The 21,313-nt window shown below is 38.8% G+C and overlaps 2 protein-coding genes across 2 annotated transcripts; one reads left to right on the top strand and one right to left on the bottom strand.

Annotated features, from left to right (window-relative positions):
• Nucleotides 1-339: 339 nt before the first annotated feature.
• alox12 (arachidonate 12-lipoxygenase) lies at nt 340-16,356 on the top strand. Its single transcript, XM_023263614.3, has 15 exons — nt 340-590; nt 4,562-4,708; nt 6,078-6,279; nt 7,321-7,402; nt 7,501-7,623; nt 7,710-7,816; nt 8,080-8,252; nt 8,376-8,519; nt 9,445-9,648; nt 10,483-10,569; nt 10,799-10,968; nt 12,158-12,279; nt 13,245-13,345; nt 13,486-13,656; nt 14,642-16,356. The coding sequence occupies exons 2-15, from the start codon at nt 4,562-4,564 to the stop codon at nt 14,819-14,821; spliced, it is 2,013 nt and encodes a 670-aa protein (XP_023119382.2). The 5' UTR covers nt 340-590; the 3' UTR covers nt 14,822-16,356.
• On the bottom strand, nt 15,864-20,696 carry rnaseka (ribonuclease, RNase K a). Its single transcript, XM_023263622.3, has 4 exons — nt 20,373-20,696; nt 19,335-19,417; nt 16,914-17,040; nt 15,864-16,283 (listed from the first exon to the last, which is right to left on the bottom strand). Exons 1-4 carry the CDS (start codon nt 20,445-20,447, stop codon nt 16,266-16,268), a joined length of 303 nt encoding a protein of 100 aa, XP_023119390.1. The 5' UTR covers nt 20,448-20,696; the 3' UTR covers nt 15,864-16,265.
• Nucleotides 20,697-21,313: the final 617 nt, after the last annotated feature.

The raw sequence follows: 21,313 nt of genomic DNA, 5'->3' as shown, positions 1-21,313 counted from the left end.
ATAAGGAGAAGTTTCCTCTATGTCACTCTAAAGTTACTTTATCTCATATGTCCCCCTAACTTTAGTGCATTTCTTAACTTGTAACACTGTAATTCATGAAATTCTGTTTCTGAATAAGAAGGTTTCACAGGTGCTGCTGGTATGCTGCTATGTAATATGGATCTTATCTGACACTGTGCGCCACAGATAATGACCCAATTTCACTTTTTTAGTTTCCTCGGTCTCTATGTCTCTCTTTCTTTCTCTCTCTCACTTACTCTCTCTCTCTCTCTGTATGTAGAAGACTGAGTGAGGGAAGAGGAGGAGCTGTGAGGCAGTGAGTGGGCTGCAGAAAGTCCTGCTGAAAAGATTCAAACTGACTACAGAAGCAGAAGAGGATTTTTGCATGCAGAAATGCCACATTGGCTAGAAAACTGTAGAAAGCAGAGTCCTGTGAGTTATTTCAACGGTGAGAAAAAGAGAAGAAACAAAATGCAGAATTGAGATAACAAGAGAATTAAGTGCAAAAATACAAACAGAACCAAAGGAAGTCTACAGGAAAAGAGAGACAGCGAAGTGATACCAAGCTGTGAACAAAACACTGTGCCAAGGTAGGGTTTCTGTGCATGTGTGTGTGTGTGTGTGTGTGTGTGTGTGTGTGTGTGTTTTGCTGTTGTTTAATTCTTCAGACACTTTATTACAACTGATTGCAATCTTGTACAGCAAACTGTCATTATTTACTCTGGACAAGTTCTAATGTGTATGCTCTTCGTCCACAAAGTTATTTTTTAGTTAAATAGCTTAATATTAGAGGTGAAGCCATAAAAGACTTTAAATTTGATTTCATTGATATGAAATTTTGTTCCGGTCTCCATTATCAAATATGAGCATTTTCATTCCTTTGTGAAAATCCTTTTTAAAATTATCATTATTTTTTTATATTAGTGTGTTCACCTTTATTTTTGATGACATGAATGTTACATGACATGAATGTTTCACAGGTGTGTGAGGAGATGTTCTGCCTTTTTTCATACATGCTTTGTTGCCCTACTTATCACTTTGAAATATTCCACAGGTGTTCTATTGGATTCCATTCAAGGGACACAACTGCCCAAGGTTTTCACTTACACTTTTCTTCTCCAAAAACTCTTGTACAGTGGCTACAGTGTATTTGGAGTTTCTTTTGATGTTGTACGACCTCTCTCCATGTAGCCTTTAAAGACTCTGGGCCATCTTTTCATTCTGCCCCATATCAGCAAACTCCTATCCTCCTTTTACTAAACAACAATGTGTACCACCTTCTTTTCACTTCCTTTTTACACTTTGTTGGGGCAGAGGTCACATGCTGGTTCAAAGTACACAACAAGAACAAAACACAGCAATTTATGGAAATGTCTCGTACACATGTTTTGAATTCACCTTTCTGCCATATAATCTTACCAGATTGCTCTGGTTCAGGACATGAAGTTGGATTAGGAGCAGATCAAAACAGTCAACTGTTGCAGCATCCTAGATCTTCAAGTGTCCCAGATTCTCCAGAGTCATTATGGGTCAATTAATTTTGACTGCATATCATGGGAAAAATGTGTACAATCTGTCAACTTGTACCATGACGCAAGTTAACATATGTGCTACAGTACTGTCAAAATGGACATGACATTCAAGTACATTATATCTCATGATGCTCACAGCAGCTGGTTTCAGTCACATGCTGCCACGGGTGTAAGGACTTTCAAATTTGCTTCACGCCACGTATCTGTTTGTTTTATCAGCTCATTTGCATCAGGTTGCTTTGCACATTACCAGGAAACTGTTATATCAGCCTGGCAGTCACAAAGTACGTGACTAATACAGTTTATTCCTTTTTTGAAGAATACCTGGATAGTGGTTGGCACTGTTGCCCCACAGCTAGAAGGTCCTGGGCTCATTTCTCAGCCTGTGTGGAGTTTGCATGTTCTCCCTGTGCATGCATGGCTTTTCCCTGGGTGCTCCGGCTTCATGCCCAAGTCCAACCACATGCTAAGGTTAATTGGTGGTTCCAAATTGTTTGTAGGTGTGAATGTGAGTCTCTCTATTTGGCTCTGCAATGGATTGGCGACCTGTCCAGTGTGTCCCCAGTCAACTGGGATAGACTCCAGCCCCCCACATGACCCTACAGAGAATTAAGTGGTGTATAGATACACACTACACTGATTGGGACACCCCTCCAAATAATTGAATCCAAGTGTTCCAATCACTTCCATGGCCACAGGTGTATAAAATTGAGCACCTAGGCATGGGTTTGGCCAGGAGAATGGTACTTACCTGAACGCATTGTGCCAAGTGTAAAATTTGGTGGAGGGGGTATTGTGGTATGGAGTTATTTTACAGGGGTTGGGTTTGGCCCCTTAGTTTCAGTGAAAGGAACTCTTCATGCTGCAGCGTAACCAGTTGTTGGAAAATTTCATGCTCCCAACTTTGTAGGAACAGTTTGGGGACGGCCCCTTCTGTTCAACATGACTGACGTTAGTACACAAAGCAAGGTCAATAAAGACATGGATGAGCGAGTTTGTTGTGGAGGAACTTGACTGGCCTGCGCAGAGTCCTGACTTCAACCCGATAGAACACCTTTGGGATGAATTAGAGCGGAGACTGACAGCCAGGCCTTCTGGTCCAGCATCGGTGCCTGAAATCACAAATGCGCTTCTGGAAGAATGGTCAAAAATCCCCATAAACACATTCCTAGACTTTGTGGAAAGTCTGATGTTATTAAAGTTCATGTGCATGTAAAGGCAGACGTCCCAATACTTTTATCAATATAATGTATCTATCTATATAGAACTAGATAATGGAATAGCTTGCATACAACAATCTTAACTGTATTTCAGCCATGCCATTATGCACAAAGCTGAAATGGTAAACAACAAATTTGAAAGAGTCAGCTGATAACTAGCCCTCTAGAGTTTAATTGAGGCTACCTACCTGGAATGATAGACAAGGAGGTTAAATAACGCATTATTACCACCCACTACTGTGGAGTGTGTCAGTGATGTCTTGTAGTTGACATCATCTTGCTGTGGTCATAGCTGACAATTTTAGAAAAGGTAAAATTTAGCAGTAGAAGTTAAACTAAAGTTATAGAACTGCGTTACTTTTAAACTGACAACTAAATAAGGAAAGTATGGTTTTGCCTTGCTGACGTGCGTCGACTGCTAAGTGGGGATGTTCTGATGTCCAGAGGAAGTGCTGGTCCGTCTGTGTAGGTTTCCTGTAAACTGTTATTTTAATGCTGCCGTCTCAGCCGATCTGTTATTGTTGGGGGCTGTGTAACACATTTGCTCGTGTTAACTGTTAAGTAGCAGACCATAGATCAGCTGATAAACAAAATGGTACTTTTTAAACAAATTAAAAAACATTTTCTTTTTTTTTGGTAAAACTCCTATGGACTTTTATCTGAAGAGCAGAGACGTTCATCCAAAAGACAAAACAGAACTGGACAATAAATACATCATATATGAAATTCTGTGCAAATCATGCGAGAACACACATTGGTGAAACAGGTAGATCATACAACACTAGAAAAAAGGAACACCAGACAGAATGTGAAAAGGAAACATTTGGACGACTCACACAAACACAAAAAGAAAAGGCTGATCAAGAAAACAAAAAATCAGCCATCACGGATGACTGCAAAAGAAATAATCACATCATGGACTGGGACAGGGGAGGATCATAACATCGGAGGCCAACAAGTACAAACGATGGATCAAGGAGGCCATCGAGATGAGGAAGTGGGCGAGCAGTTCCATGGACGAGGGGCCCAACACCCTCTAATACCTGGGACTCCATCCCCCAGAGAGCACCGGACAGCGGGGGGCGTGGCCTATCTGACAGATTCTGACAGATCTGTCAGATTGGCCACATGGTCTATGGTGATAAAAAGGACAAGTCATCACACGTCAGATGATGCTCTGAACATGTCAGCAAAGTTAAACCATACTTTCCTTATTTAGTTGTTGGTTTGAAAGACAAACTGGACATAATCTTGTTACATTAGTTTAGCTGTGTGGGAATCTAACTTTGTTTCTTATGAGTACTAATATACTTTCTGTACTTTTAAAACATAGTTTTGCTTTAAATCGTATGTACTATACAGTCGCCCACCAACCCAAACTCCATGTCCCTCATTTTCAGCCAGCTGCATAAACAACCCACTACTTCCTGTGACAGGACTGAACATACATATTTTAATACTGATGTAATTCCTGGTGAGGCTCAGCTGGGCAGTTCCCACTGAACATTTTACTTCAGATGTTTATCCATAGAGATTAAATAGCTGTAGGCTTAATTTTATGAATCCGTTAAAATAAATAAATCCGTTGAATAGACTAATTCGAGTGTTAATCATTTGAAACTAATGTCACAAAATGCCTCCTATTAACATGAGCATCAGGCTTTACCTTCAAGTGCACAGGTGTTGTCAGTTTAACACTTATTCATCAACATACTCTCTCTCTCTCTGTGTGTGTGTGTGTGTGTGTGTGTGTGTGTGTGTGTGTGTGTGTGTGTGTGTGTGCGTGTGTGTGTGTGTGTCCTTACTTAGATGGAAGTCTACACTGTGACAATAGCAACTGGTACCTCAGAGTATTCAGGCACCAACAACTACATCTTTGTGACCCTGGTGGGGGAGAAAGGGGAGAGTGAGCGCACCCTGCTGGACAACCCTGGACTGGATTTCTGTCGAGGAGCAGTAAGTGTGTTAAAGTAGGAATAGTAAAGCAGTAGAAACCAATGTGGCTTTGGCTTTTCTTGCGTTTATCCAGGTTTTATGTGTGACAGCTGACAATGGTCCTTTCTGCAAATTACATACTGGATTAAAGCTTATTAAAGACCAGAACATTACAGAAATGATTATATATACAGTTATAGATGCAGTTTATGACTGACAGCTGTAGGGCTTACAAACAGTGCTAATAAAGGCTTAGTTTCCTATTGCACCTAATGTAACAGTTTGACCAAGCAATAGACTGAACTTTCTTAAATAGTTCCAGACTGAACTGAAGACAATCTGCTTAAATGTTTAATGCAAAACAGAAACAAACAACACAACAAAACCTGACATTAAACCTTGGATCTGAATCATTGACAATTGCCATAGCTATTGAAAATTATGTCAAATGCTTCCCGGTGGTCCATCCACTATTTATTTGAAGATGATCTACATAGCCTGCAATGGACTTGTGCTGTATGTATACACTCAAAGTGAATTGGAAGGCAAAAAATTGTAAATCGTAAACGTAACTTTGAACAATTAACACTGAAACATCTCACAATAACACTAATATTCTGAACCTAACCAAGCTACTTATTGAATAAGTTTTAACTACAAATTCATACTTTGTATCACATTATTCCATTTATCTTGATTTTATTTATATGCACGGCTCACACTACAGGCCAACCATTAAATATGTCTCTGACAGGAAAATTCCTGCAGTGTTCACATCTCTCATCAGGTACCACTATATTTGCTGGTGCCACAAATAAATAGTTATTTTTAAAACCATATTACACCAGTGACCTTGTTTTTCCATTTCCCATTAGGGCCCATTTCAGTGGCTACTGACATTACTGATTCAATCACCTTCTGTACAGTGAATCTTTATTGTGAATTTGCCATATCGCCCCCCATTGCCTGTGCCTGCCAGTAAGGCTGGCAGCTTCCAACTGCTGCAAATCAGATACGTAGTATGTGAAAGTACATATGCTTTACAGAGCAGTTGGAAGTAAGAGGTCGTTAGTTAATCATATTACAGAATCCACTGAAACTCATCATCATAGAGCTACATGTCTCATAATTACTCACTTAATATACACTGAAAGTCTTTTTTTCTGGTCCATAAGTGCAATTTTTTGAGCATGTGATCTGTGGTTAGTCATTAATGCATGAAAAATAAATGATTGACTGTGGCATAAATATGTAAATCGTTCAAATTGACAGTAATTTTGCACGTTGTTAGAATATTTCAGTGAATGAAGCTACTTGTTGGAATTCAGTAGTTTGTCATAAAGCTTGCAATACTGTCTTTTCCTCCATTCATGTCTTCATTTTCCTGCAGGTGGATCAGTACAAGGTGACCAGCCCTTCACCTTTAGGTTCAGTGTTATTGGTCAGACTGGAAAAACAGAAGTACTGGGTGGAAGATAACTGGTTCTGTCAGTATGTCAAAGTGGAGCCCCCAAGTGGAGACAAAGTGCTGATTTTCCCTTGTTACAGATGGCTTATAGGAGACGTCACGGTTGACTTAAGAGAGGGAACAGGTAGGAAACAATCAAAGCCTACAGAATTATCCCTTATTACTGAACCATAAAGGTGCGTTTGAGGTGCTTTGAGTAAGGTAGCCAACCTCAAACTGATCCACCAGTGGCATTTACATTGCATTGCACTGTTAGGTGAGAATCTAGAGATCTTTTTGTTCTGGCTCAATATGATGGTTGGCTCATGTGCAGTTTAAGGCTTCTAAGGGTGTTCGTTTGGACTGTGAGGGAAAATGGGTCCAGGTTTAGAACGCCAGACCCAGAGAGCCCATACAATTCCTGTCAGTCTTCAGGTTTGGACAACTCTTAAATTCATTTCAACAGGGACATTTCAGAGAGATCTTGGATAGATCTGGAAGATTTCAGTCAGCATTAAAATGTGTCATGCTCTTTAATCTAAGTTGAAGGAACATCAGCTTCCCACAAAACACTTTCATTCTGTCAGTACCCTATTTATTTGAGATACACAAATGATGTTGACAAATGGCTAAATAGCTAGCCACAATGCATGACTTGTCTCAGAGCATTGTAAGAAAAAAACTGCAAGTTGATGCAGTAAAAGATGAATGAAAAACTTAAAAACACATGCCAAATATTAAGGTTTGGTAATGTACAACTTAAAATCTGCTTTGCTTCATTTTTAGGAGATAACAATTAAACCCATGTAACCCATTTTATTAATCCACCCCACCCCAAACCCAAAGAAATTACAAATAGTAGCAGGTTAGCTATGTAAGAATAAATGCTAACTGTTAGTGCTATTGCGTCATCTAATCTGGAACACGCCATGTTTGTTGAAAAGCTCACCAGTGCTGTTTAACTAATTTACACTTTAAGATTTGATCACAGTGCTGCGGAGACATAAATGCAGAGAACTGTGGATCAGATTTTATTACCCAGACACAGGATCGCATGTTGATACTAGATGAAAATTGATGGAAAAAAACAACAAAAAATTTCAGTTCCCAGAAGTCATCAGTACAGATTACATTCAAATAGACATAATGTGCATTTTCCCAACTCCCTCCTCTCCTGCTTCTGTAGCAAAGACACAGATGGATGACTCTTTACCTCAGCTGCTGGCCCACAGGAAGACAGAGCTGCAGGAGAGACAGAAGACTTACAGGTCCAACTCATGAAACAACAAAAAGACATAGTTTCACATGTTTCATATTGTTTATACCCAGTTTATTTTTGTATTATTCTGCGTGTTTTGTGCATCAGATGGGTAACATGGGCTCCAGGGATCCCCAGATGTATTGAAGCCAAAACAGAAGCAGATTTGCCCCAAGATGCCCGCTTTGACAATGAGAAGAGGAGCGACTTTGAACATTCTTTACAATATGCGTAGGTGGTAAACACACACACACAAATTGGTAGGTAAATGTGCACCATTTAAAAACAAGCAGAAATGCCCCCTTCCTTCTCATCAGCTTGCTGGAGTTGTCTCTGAAGAAGCTAGCAATCAGGTTTGGGAAGTCTTGGAATGACCTGGATGATTTCAAACGGATCTTTTGGAAGCTGCGAAGCCCCATAGCTGGTGCGTAAATACACTCTAAACACCCTTCACAAAACCTGGTGGGGAAAATGCAAACTAACAAAAAAAAACTTGATAATTTTCTATTTACATATTGAAATTTCTAATGCAAAAGTAAAAACAATAAATTGATAAGACTTACCATTATGACCATCTCTGTCAGCAAAACTGTGTTCTATTAGAAATCTGTCCATTACAGCCTGCTGAGCATACAAATAGAGAAACCTCCAGTGTTAAATACTTACCCAGTCATGTGTGTAACTCAGAGTATTGTATGGAGCACTGGAAGGAGGACTGGTTCTTTGGTTACCAGTGTCTGAATGGCTCCAACCCAAGAATGATCCGGAGGTGCATGAAGCTCCCAGAAAACTTAGCTGTCACACCAGACATGGTGCAGAGCTCCATGGCTGCAGGAACCAACCTGGACAAAGAACTTAAGGTGGAGAATAGCATCTGTCTTTACAGTCTTTACAGATTTTAGTGTAACACTATACATTATTAACTGTAGAATTTTGTCCTTCAGTGTCCTTGCTTCTGATTTTTCTGCTTCACTTCTGTCCAGGCAGGGAATATATACTTGCTAGACTATGCCATTTTGGATGGGATTCCTTCCAACACGATCGAGGGTAAACCTCAGTACATCGCTGCTCCACTCTGTCTCTTGTACCAACATCCAAATGAAGGACTTATACCTATTGCTATACAGGTATATAATACACACCCATTATGCCTCTCAACCTGTACAGAAATGCTAAATGAATGAGCTGAACATGGATGTCTCTAATCTGGATGCCTGCAATGACTCAAATTATATTCTGTGAAACTTGACCAGTGGCTGTAAACAAATGATTTTCTTACAAACTAAATCTCTTAGTTAAGTTATGAAGAACAATAGTATGAGTTTTTTTTCAGACTTTATTAGTGAAAGGGTTGAATATTAAATTAAGAATATTTGATTTAAAAACATCTAAAGAAGAAATTACAGCCTGTGACTATCACATTTAAAACTATTGAAATCTCATGAAAAGTAAAAAATCTAGGAATGCTTACAGAAAACATGTGACTGGTCCATATAATAATCTTAATTAAAAGCAGAAGATACTGAGTGTACATCTAATAACAATGTGAAAATAGAAATTAAAATCTAGCAACCTTGGGTGAAAACCTCTGATCTTGAAAACATGTTAAAAAAAAAAAAAAAAACAAAAAAAAAACAAAAGATTAAAAATATTAAATGAAGCTATGGGAATACTGTTGGTAAAATAGTTACAGGTCAACTAAATAGAAATATGAAAATACGAAATATAAACCTCTTTGAACATTTATTTACAGCATTAAAAAACTGAATATAATCCTACAAAACTGTGACAATGTGGAAAAGCCCAATGAATACCTGCAAATACTAAATGTAACCCTGAAAACATTTTTATGTAAATACCGCTGAGAATTATGAACTGAATAGCTGCCACCTCCGCTGACACATTCACTGAAGTAGATACAATACACCAGCAGGACAACTGATGAGTGATATCTGAACTTCACATGGCCTGGAAGGTTCTTTGTATGTAAAGTTCATGTTTCTTTTTATGTAGAGGAACTGGATTGTCTCTAATAGTTCTCCTCCTCCTCAGCTTGAGCAGACTCCAGGTCTGGACACCCCTATTTTTTTGCCCAGAGACCCACCTCTGGCTTGGCTGTTGGCTAAAATGTGGGTGCGTCACGCTGAATTCCAGGTGTTCCAGCTGCTGTCTCACCTACTGAGGACCCATCTCGTGGTAGAGGTGTTTTGTGTGGCTACTCTGAGACAGCTGCCTGCTGTACACCCTATATATAAAGTAAGTATCTACATCAATTTTATATTATTTGGAATCATCATTTTCATCCATGCCTGTAATAGTTACTTAAAATGCAGAGAGAATCAAAGCTTTATTTGAAACAAGATTATATTTGAAACTGGCCTTTGTCTATGATTTTCTCTTTTCTATAGTTAAAATAAATTAACTATATTAGGCATATGTCATCTCAAAGCACATCACATAGTAAGGTACAGACCTTATGAATTAAAAACAGAGAACAGAAAACCCAACAATCCAAAGTTGCCTTTGGACTTCATATGAGCAAGCAGTCTGCAATGGTGGGAAGGTTCCATCCATCCATCCATCCATCCATCCATCCATCCATCCATCCATCCATCCATCTATCCATCATCTATACACTGCTTCATCCTCATTAGTGTCGCAGGGGGCTAGAGTCTATCCCAGCTGACTTAGGGTGAAGGCAGGGGGAGTCTATCACAGGGCCACATAGAGACAAACAATCAGATTCACATTCACACCTATGGACAATTTAGAATCACCAATTAACCTCAGCATGTCTTTGGATTGCGGGAGGAAGCCGGAGTACCCGGAGAAAACCCACACATGTACAGGGCGAATATGCAAACTCCACACAGAACACAAAAACATAAAGTACCTAAAGCCTGTTCTGCTGAGGTTTTGGGGCCTGTAAGAACATCAAAGGCATATTTCTAACTCTGTTCTATGTTGGATTTTTTTTTAACCGTTTACTTAAAACTCTATCATCATTAGATAATTTGATTTCTGTTTGAGAGCTGATGCTATTTTGTTTCAAGTGCAGTTTGGTGAGTTTTATTTGTGTTTCTGCTGCAGCTCCTGGCCCCTCATCTGCGCTACACTCTAGAGATCAACTGTAGAGGGCGTACGCAGCTCATCTCTGCTAATGGCATCTTCAAACGGGTATTCCACTCTGAGACAGTTCATTTGAAATAGATTTTCTAAGAGTTGAGCTTATTTAATGAACCCTTAATATATCTTGCCAGAGGCTGTAAATGCTAGGAGACCCTCCATTTATTCATCTGATGAATGAAAGAAACAATAATCTCACTCACTCACTGTATTAAACAATCTTAAGGATGATCATAAAGATGGTCCTCGTCATTCCAGTGATGGTCATATTTGTGTGTAGGTTGTGTCCACAGGGGGCGATGGCCTGTTGATTCTGGCCCAGAGGGAGTACAAGGTGCTCACCTATCACTCCCTTAAGCCCCACACTGATTTCACTGACAGAGGAGTGTCCCAGCTGCCAAACTATTTCTACAGACAACACAGTCTGATGCTGTGGGAGGCCATACACAGGTAGACAACATGCTAATACTTGCATCTGACAGCACACTGGTTCTGAATGTGATTTATTCTGAAAAATAAAAAATGTTTGGAAGAGTAAATACAGCAATGAAGAGCATCTTTATCTTCAGAAATGTGGTCATGGTCTGGAAATCAAATGGAATATATGGGCAGGGCAGCTATACAATATCTCATATTTACTTAATTTCAATGTTTTATAGTATTGAGGATTAAATATCAAGCACTGGGTGAAAAGTATCTCAGTACAACCATTAACATGCTATGCTTAGGTCCAAAGTTGAGATATTTTACTTGGGTCTTTTCTATTACATTTCCACTTTATTACATTTCAGAGAAAAAGGTTGGATCTGGCTGTGTTTGGTTGCACATTTTGCAGAAACACTGCAAATTTTATTTTGCCAATTAATTCCAGAAGATAATTAATCAATAAAGTGAATGAAAAACATCCCCATAGTTGTGAGCTCATTTAAACTTACTCGTAGTAGGAGTAAACAATTAAAAAAAAAAAAAAAAAAACAGCTTTCTTTATTCTAAAGCAGCAACCTGCTTTCTGTATTTTCTAAAGTTTATCACACAAATTTATAAAAGGTTATTGAAGGCATTTATTTCTGAGGTGAAATAAATTGCTATTCTATTTCTCCTTCAGTAATATGATTGCTGATGGCAAAAACTTTTTTTTTCTGTTGTTACTTATTATTACCATGTATTTCATAGGTTTTTGTCACACTGTTAGTCTGACATGCTTGAAGTTGAAGTTGGAACAAAGCTCCAAAGCTAAAATGTTAAGTATGTTTGGAAAATAGTTTTAAGATATCTTTTATTTTTTTATATTTTTGAGCGGCAGTGTATGGGAATTTGGTAAACATGCTAAAAAAGGTCAGTGATTAGTCTCAAAAACATACAGCTACAAGGCGGAAACTTGGTGGACAGCTTCCTCTTACTCCAGTGCATTACATACTATAAAAGTAATAGTGCCAACATTGGTAAGAAACGAGTTAACAAATATTCCAAAAAGTTTTGGCTAAAATCTTGGAAGCTGTGAAGGTTAAAAGGAAACTTCTGAGGAGTGTGCTAGGAAGCAAACACATCCTTCACGGGGTTTCGTAGTCTTTGCTTAATGCAATGGATTTTAATGAAGGCCTTCTGAATGAATGACAACTAACTGTCTCTCGTCTTTCAGTTTTGTCTCTGGTATGGTGAGTCTGTACTACCAGTCAGATCATGATGTGCAGGGGGACCTGGAGCTCCAAGCTTGGATCAGAGACATATCACAGGAAGGCTTCACAGAGTGTCCCAACTTTGGTCAGTCATAAATATATTGCATTTATTCCACTAGCAAGTAACACATATACCGATGATCCAGAACATTACGACCAATCACAGATGAAGCTCATAGTCTCAGGTATCTCACAACAATGACACACGTCATGGTCTGGGATGTATTATATGGTAAATGAGAGACGGCCTGGTTGTATCATCCCAGAAACTACAAAGTTTTTGTTGGGTGCTCCTGGTTAACTGTGGTGAGTACCTATCAACAGTGGTCTGCAAATGGACCAAACAAAACCAGTGGCAGGTGTTGGGGAATGTGCAGAACCAAGTCTGATCCGATGTGGTTTCCATTCACAGAGTTCAGGATGTGAAGGCTCTACTGCTGACATCCTGGTGTCAGCTACAGAGGTCTTGTAGAGTTCAGGCCTCAATAGATGTTGGTAAAGGACCAACAGCATATCAGACAGTTGGCCATAATGTTTGCGCTCATCAGAGTAACTGAAAAGGCATAGGTCAAGGATATGGCTTCAATCATGTAAAACCATTCAAAATTGTTATTTTATTCAGCTTCATATGATAGACAACAGAGATACAGACAGGAATGACAAGCATCAGTGGTCTCCTTCTGGAACTGAACCAGGAACATTTCTGTTATGCAGCTTTGAAAAAAAAATTAAAATACCGTTCAAAATATATTTAATTAAAAAGACGGTGAAAAGTCAGGCCTTGACATTATTATGACATGTCCAGTCATTGGGGTGCAAGTGCGTGGCAAAATCTGATTCTAGTGGATGTCTTCTTGTCTTGTAATTTCTTTCAGAGTTGTTGAGTGATAATTTAGTATATATACAGCTTATACACAAAATAAAGGTAACTTAAAAATGTTTTGGCCATCTAGTCGGAATTTTTAAATGTTTACTGTTTCTATTATTATTTTCAAACATTATTTAAAAGGATTGCTTTTATCATTGATGTTAACTCCATATGTGTTTCAGGTCTGTCCAGTAAGCTAAGCAGCAGAGAGGAACTCTCCACTCTGCTGGCAGTGGCCATCTTCACCAGCACAGTCCAGCATGCTGCAACTAATAACGGACAGGTGCTCAACACTGACATTGTGACTGATGTTTATGGTTGTATCCAAAAATGCTATATGATGCCGAAAGCTCTCAGCATAGTGCTGGTGGTTTGAAGGTCCACTGTCTATTATATGAACTTTCTACACATCATTTTCCTTAGTTTGACTGGTGTGCCTGGGTTCCCAACACTCCCTGCACCATGAGACTCCCCCCACCAACAGAGAAAGATCTTGTTACTATGGAGATGATCATGGCCAGCCTTCCTGATGTCAGTCAATCCTGTGTGCAAATGGCTATCACATGGCATCTGGGACGAGCACAACCAGACGCAGTGAGTCCATCTGTCTGGTTCTATGGTAACAGATTCCACGTAGACTTTACATGAGGGCTTCAAACTTGAATTTTAGCAAGCTGGCTTCACTGATAAGTTAAAGGGTTCCATCACCAAAATTAGAAGACAAGCATTTTCTGACATCCCCTCATGCCTTTTTTTTGCATGTAGTTTTTGGTTTAATCTCAGCCAGGCTCTATCTATTACTGATTTAATGACTATAAAAAGCTTGATAGGTCTCAAGAAGTCTGAGATTTTTGCCTTTACAAAATACAGTGGAGGTCTCTTTTCCACACACACTTTCTTTTGTCAGAGAAATCTGTATATTATCAATTTAAAAGATACAAGAAGGTGTAAAGTTGTTAAATCATAGTAGATACAGTAAAGCCTGACTTAGATTAAAATTCTTGGGGCAAATTGGCAGCACTACATACAACAATGAATCAGATATATGATGTTTCATTGTCAGATGGAAATGATACCTCATTACTGCACTCACTCACTAAATGCTCATTTGACCTCTGTAACCTGTTGCCCTTTTTAAATGCATGTGTTTCTATTCTGAGAGTTAGGTAAACACCAGGGTAAAATCTTTGAATGTGTTGACCCATTTGGCCAATAAAGATGTTGACATTTTTGTAATCAGTGTATGTTCAAAGTCACTGTAAGAATAAAATTAAAATATTATAGTGGGCTGATCATGCTCCCGTTAATGTTTCAGTACGTTTTAAACTTGAAGTCTTGCCGAACAGCAGAAATTATCTTCTGCTGCCTTAATAAAATCAATAATGTGCTTAATGTTCATGCTTGAACTGTGATCAGGTTCATGATATCAGCAGCTGACATGGTAGATGGACCACACCTATCTTCTTGTTATGTTGTAACAAGAAATGTTGGTTTAAAATATAACTGCTTAGGTTTCGTGAAATAACATTTTTTTAAAAAATCCTGTGTCTTATGCAAATTCCCATCTTCTTTTGCCTAGATTCCTATGGGCCAGTACACTGAGGACCACTTCACTGAGGAGCAAGCTCTGGAGCTGATTGAGAGGTTCAGAATGGAACTGAAGGAGATCGAGGGCCACATCCTGAGTCAGAATGAAGGACTGCAGCTGCAGTACCTTGTCCTCCTGCCCAGCCGCATAGAAAACAGCATCACTATATAGAAATACAGACTGTTTCTTGCAGGACCACTCTGTCTGGTGCAGACCTGACACTTCTGAGATTTGTTGTTACTTTCACATCAAATTATTTTTTACGTTGATCTTCGGAGAGGGCTGGTGAGGGCTCAGGGCCTTGGTGGTTACCACCGTCGCCTTGCAGCTAGAAGATCCCCAGTTCGCGTCCCCACCTTCTCGCGATCTTTCTACATGGACTTTGCATGTTCTCCCTGTGCATGCGTGGGTTTTCTCTGGCTTCCTCCCACAGTCCAAAAACATACTCAAGTTAATTGGTGATTCTAAATTGTCTGTAGGTGTCTCTATATGTACGCCCAGTGATAGACTGGTGACCTGTCCAGGTGTCTCCTGCCTTCACCTGAAGTCAGCTGGGATAGACTCGTCTCCCCACGACCCTAATGTACATTTTCGACATAGACCTGAGTTGGACTAGGAAGCCAGATACTACACACATTATAGCTAGTATATTAACCCTGGGCTGATTTAATTCTTTAAGTATTTAGCAACACTGACTTTTCTGCTATGGGATGTGAGGATGTTTTATCAGTGTTAGAGGTATGGGTTTGGACTCCAATTCACTAATTAGTTTCCTTGCAATTTCCAATGAATGATGCAGATTCTCAACTGAGGGAATATGTTAATATCTCCAAACCTATATTCTATTAATTTTTTTTTTTGTTAAATTGTATTTATATAGCGCCAATTCACAAACTATGTAATTTCATGGCACTTCACATATTTTAAACATGGAACAGAGAACCCAACAATCCAAAGCTGCCTTTGGATTCCTTATGAGCAAGCAGTCGGCAACAGTAGGAAGGAAACAAAAAAAATCTTTAACAGGGAGGGAAAAAAGCCCTCATCAGTACAAAAACCAGAGAAAATGAGTAAGTGAACCAGTACAGGGGCTCACAGTTGCCATGATGATGTCCATCAAATGCTCAGAATCAGCAGCTGAAGTGCAGTCAGTTGAGATTAGAACAAAGACTAACTTCAGTTTGAAACACTGTACAGACAGACGGAACCAAGCTGAAAGAAATGAATAATTTAATTGAAGGACTAGCCTTCCAAACACAATTGGATACTGGCAAAAATCAGAGATACATCCACTTGTAAAGCACAGCAGTATGCAAGAACAAATCAACACAATAATCCACAACTTTTAAATGTTTAAACAAGACTACTCATTCACTGAGCTCCAGTGGGTAGTTAGTACTACCACAATCAAATAATTCAAGCACTTGTGATTAGAGGTAGAATTAACTTAGTCTTAAAAACATTAAACATTGATCTGTTTCCACACAGCGTCCCTTTTTTTTCTGACGAGGACATTTAAACCCTGCAGCATAAGTCAGTGATCAGAGAACAGGCGAGTCAAAACTCATCTCTCTATTCGAGCACCGCTGGGAGCTCTTCAGTCCAGCAGATGGCACTACTGCACCAGATACTCCTGTAAAAACACAAGAGTACAGATGAAAGGTGGTAATTGAACCAATCTGATTAAACAATAAATATTACACTGATTAAGGGTTTTGAATCATTATTGCATCATAAATTTAACTTTTGCACATGATCTATTCTAAACTGCAGTATGTAACTTCATTTTCAAATGAGCAACATTTCATTTGGAGACTGACATTTTCAGGTCCATCATTACAAATTCCCCAGGTAAAAGCTGAAAAAATCGCAACCGTGTCATTGAATTTGGGATTGCTGCATTGATGCAAGGGTGTGAAGTGAGATGGGGCTCTGACACTAAATAATGCAGTGTCATACAGCGATAACGTTAACCCTGTCTTTCAAATGTTAACATAACAATTTTTGTGGCCAAAAACAATGAATAAAATAGCCTTGCATTATCTGTTACTCAAAGTAACTTTGCCAGATCACATTTTAGCATCTTGGTGGAACTAAAACTCACTCCAACACAATGAAAATTTTGCAAATGGGCCTGTTTTCAGTTTTCAAACTGATCCTTTTTCTCCCCTCTGTCATTCACATTTTTGCTGACTCGTTCAGTAAAGTCAATAACCTTAAAATAAAATAAATAAAAATCCAGAAGTTGAATGGAAGAACTCACCTTCTGTTTGTTGAGCCTCATCTGGCAGCAAGAGAATGCTCCAAACAGGATGTAGATAGCTGCTGCTATGAAGCAGTTGTAGCCCACCTTGTTGTACAATTCATAGATCTTCTGAGGGGGGTTTGGACTAAGGGGACAGACAACAACAATCCAGTCTGAAAAAAAGGTACATATCCTCACAAAACCAATTTAATTTTACCAAAGGCAGCTGATGCTTCCCTTTTTGCTGAAATTGAAAGGAAGAGCTCAAAACTTTGGGAAAAATGCTTGGCATAAAGACTGGAAGAAGGGTGAATGGCAAGCCTTCCCTGGCACCTAACGGGGGTCGTGGGTTTGAATCTACTGGTTGGCTGGAGGCTTTTCTACATGGAGATTGCATGTTCTTCCATTGCCTTTGTGGGTTTATTTTGGATGCTCCAGCTTCCTCTAACAGTACAAAAACATGCATGTTAGGTTAAATGGTGATACTAAATTGGTCGTAGATGTGTGTGACTGTACTTGGTTGTCTGTCTGTCTTGGCCATGCAATGAACTACTGAACTATTCAGCTTACAGTTCCTACTTTTGCTCTATGTCAGATCTGGTACTACTTCATGATTCTAGCGCCACCTGGACTGTTAGACTACCGAAATAATTACTGAGGCAAATGTCATTTAAAATCCACACGAGTGTTGTAGGTGGAAACCTAATTGAAAACTGTCAGTGATGCTATTTGTCTGCAAGGAGTTATTGATTTGCTCAGTAATCTTACTTATGAAGGGAAGATTTCCGACAGGCATGTTATTTAGTATTAAAGCATTCAGGTTTCTTTTTTTCCTGCAGCAGCTTCATAGCTGTAGGTTTAAGTGATGCCGGGGAGATGCCTAAGAGAGGTGAGTGATTTACAATATGCAACAAATCCACTGCCAAACAGATAATAAGCTTGTTGGCAGAATATCTAATGAGTATGTAGACAGTTTAAGCTGCTGCACTATTTCTTTGAGAATATTGTTATGACCTGCAGAGAATTCAGACATAAAAAACTTTGTTTTTGCAAAGAGAACTAGGACCATAATCTCTCTTTTGGGTCTAACACTTGATCTGATGTTTTCGATTCTTTGATGAAAAAAATTTGCAAATTCACATATTTCAGCTGACAGGAATTCAGGAGTGACTGCAACAGGAATCTGTTAACCTATCAACAATGGCGGACTAGACGATCATTTTAACCTTAGCAGGTGCTATTGCATGATGAACCTGGAGTGTTCTGGCATTAAAATGACTAAAAAGCTCATCCTCAGATTTTACTTTTGTGATTGACAAATTCCATACACCTTCCATAAACTTGTGTTCACAATAACGCATCTTTATTTTCACAGATTTGGACAGAAATGCAGACATATCTGGTCTTATCAAACTGAGAAACAAATGCAGCAAAGAACGTTCAGAAGCACCAGACAGTGCTGCATCCCTAGCATGTACAGTAGGAGTACTAAGCCATTTACTGATAACTAATCAGTGGTCAGTTTCATGCTGTAATCACTCGAAAGTGTCCAATAAGGCAAGAATTTCTTTTGCAGTGTTGTCACTGGGATTTTCAGTATGAATGTTAAAGTCACCAATGAAAATAAAATTATTGAATTCAGTACATTATATTGACAGATTTTCAGAAAAGTCATCAATCAACTATGCACAGGGTATATAGGTAGTAAATAATACAATGCTTGGTGAGTATTTTGCTACTCTATTGTGCTTTTCAAAGGAGTTTGGTGAATCTGCTTGCAATGAAAGATTTCTTTAAAACAGTAGCTAAATCACCCCTTTTGTCACCTTGAGAAACATTAAAAGAGCTGCAATTTGAGGGGCCTGTTTGAAGGACAACTCTTGCACTGCTCTAGATGGTATGAAGTAGCGGTGTGATGCTACACAAAAACCATGGTTGGGTAGGTAGCTCAGTTTTAAGGTCATGTTAACTGTGCTTTAACTGTACTGTGTATTAGCAGCTTTCAGCTTCACACTAGGACTGTGCAACACAAATTTTCTCTCAAATAAAAAATACATAATAGGCATTTAGAAAATTTAACGACGTGATTTGCGCAAACTCTAAGTAGCCTTAGATGTCAACCTAACTTGTGTTTGACTATAAACAATTCTTACCATAACTACAAAAGGGGAAATGCAGTTTCCAGTTAAGTTCTGCAAACACGCTTGGCTGTGTCAGGCGTGAAACACACTTTCTGCTGCTTTCATTTTAGTTGATTGAGCTGCTTCCTTTTGCTCAGTGCTAAAAGGTTTAAACCAGGAGATTTCTACTTGAGGCGACGTCTATTATTTTCCTTTTTATGCTAGAGCTCAAACTGCAGTGAGTTGGAATGACATAGAAACATGAAATTTGGCCTCACAGACAGAGACTTGGAGTGATATGTGACAGCAGAGGCCTTACTCTGGCATGAGGTCTTCTTCACCCAGAGGCACATCTTCAATTAGCACAGCTGAATGTGTTGTGAAGAAAATCCCCAGCATGCCCTGGGAGACAGGAGGGACACTTCATGGATCCGGCACTCAACATGGCAGAGTTAATGAATTTTAAAGTGTACAAGCTGATGATATTGAAAAAAAAAAGACTTTTCCTATTACTATTATTATTATTCCTATACTATTATTATTCAAAAATGTAAGATTTTACTGCATTAATTTAAACAGACTACTTTCTTTAATTGCACTCTATTTACACAGGATGCTGGGATTATAAATAGCATTAAAGAGAAAAGCACAAATACTGCTAGCAGAAGGAACCTTGCAGTCTGAAATGTACATTAAAAATGTCTATAAAATAGATTTCTTTTTCTAAACCTATTTAAAAAAAAAAAAAAAAAAAACACTTTAAGGAACCCTACATTCCTGCATGTGGAATTTATGAAACAAAGCATCCCAACTTCCTGGTTTGTCACAACACACAAAAAAACTATGCTCACAGAATTCAAGAATTACATTTATCACTGGCACAAGTTATTATTTCCATCACTGATTTATCTGCTGGTTCTTTTAATTCATCAAATAGTTGTTCAGATGCAACTTTGCAGATTGTAACAGCTTCAAATACACAGCTGTGTCCAGTCACCTCAAAATATTTGGCATCCAACGATATTTAGCAAAGAGTGGCAAAGTCAGAGACTAGAGTCACTGTTTCCCCAATCAAAACAAACAAACAAACTATTGCGACTCACTCTAATTACATTGTTGATCATAAAAAGAGTTTGTCCAACGGATCTCGTGACTGTTGATTCAACCTGATGATCATGTTGGAGGCTGAGCTCAGCTGCTGCTGTTAACTTGTAGTTTGTCTCATTTACTTCATATTAAACTCTTTATGAGGAAAACTGTTGTGGGTTCAACTAAGTCATCCTTTCTTTTCGAAAATCAAGGTGTTATTTACGAGATTAACCAAATTACAGAAAAGACCTGGAGAATTCCCACTCACCAACATGATGACACCCCACATGCTCAACACGATCCCACACGCAGCGAGTTTAGGTCCACAGATCAATCCACGCATGATTACACTCTGCTTGTTCTTTGAGACAAGAGACAGAAAACTACAGCTACTGTTCAAACCTCTGGTCACTGGTTCAGTCGGGTGACTCTGATTGAGCCAAGAAGTTTCCGGGATGTTGAAAGCCCTCCTTAGCTCACTTTCTGACTTCAGTAGCAATGAGCCAAGTCATTTATTTCAACACGGAGAAATATGATTTTTATTTTATTTGTTGATCCGGTGTATTACCAGATGTGGAGGCAAAACCTTTCGTATTTATTGTTGTAATGTTGACTTTAAGAAATAAAAAAAGAAAAATCATGTGACCTACATGCCACGTGACTTTCCTCTCCGCGTACCAGAGGCCATGCTGACGTCTAACTACGCTGCGTTAAAGCACTGTCGGAAAATAGAAACATTTGCTGTCAGCACATAAAACTTTTCTTTCTGTGCACTTAGTTAGTGGTGTCTGGAGCTTTTAGATATGCACGAGATTTTAAAGCAGAGTGTTGATTCTCTATACCACGTTGTGCTCAAATTTAATGACATTTTAAATAAATAAATAAATGAATGAATGAATGAATAAATGAATAAATAAATAAATGAATGAATAAATAAATAAATAAATAAATTTAAGGACCTCAGATGTGTGTATAGGATGCACAGTGGATCGGTGGTTACCACTGTGGTCTCACAGCTAGAAGATCCCTGATTTGCATCCTGGCCTGAGCCTGGAATCTTTCTGCATGGAGTTTGCATGTTCTCCCTGTACTTGTGTGGGTTTCTCTCCGGGTTCTCCAGCTTCCTCCCACAGTTCAAAAACATGCTGAGATTAATTGGTGTTTCAAAAAATGTTTGCAAGTGTGTGATTGTTTATCTCTATATGTATC

Source organism: Amphiprion ocellaris, chromosome 23 (genome assembly GCF_022539595.1).
Source record: "Amphiprion ocellaris isolate individual 3 ecotype Okinawa chromosome 23, ASM2253959v1, whole genome shotgun sequence".
In the NCBI taxonomy this organism is placed as follows: Eukaryota; Metazoa; Chordata; class Actinopteri; family Pomacentridae; genus Amphiprion; species Amphiprion ocellaris.
Note: the sequence above shows the minus strand (reverse complement) of the source record. Positions and strands in the feature narration are given on the sequence as shown.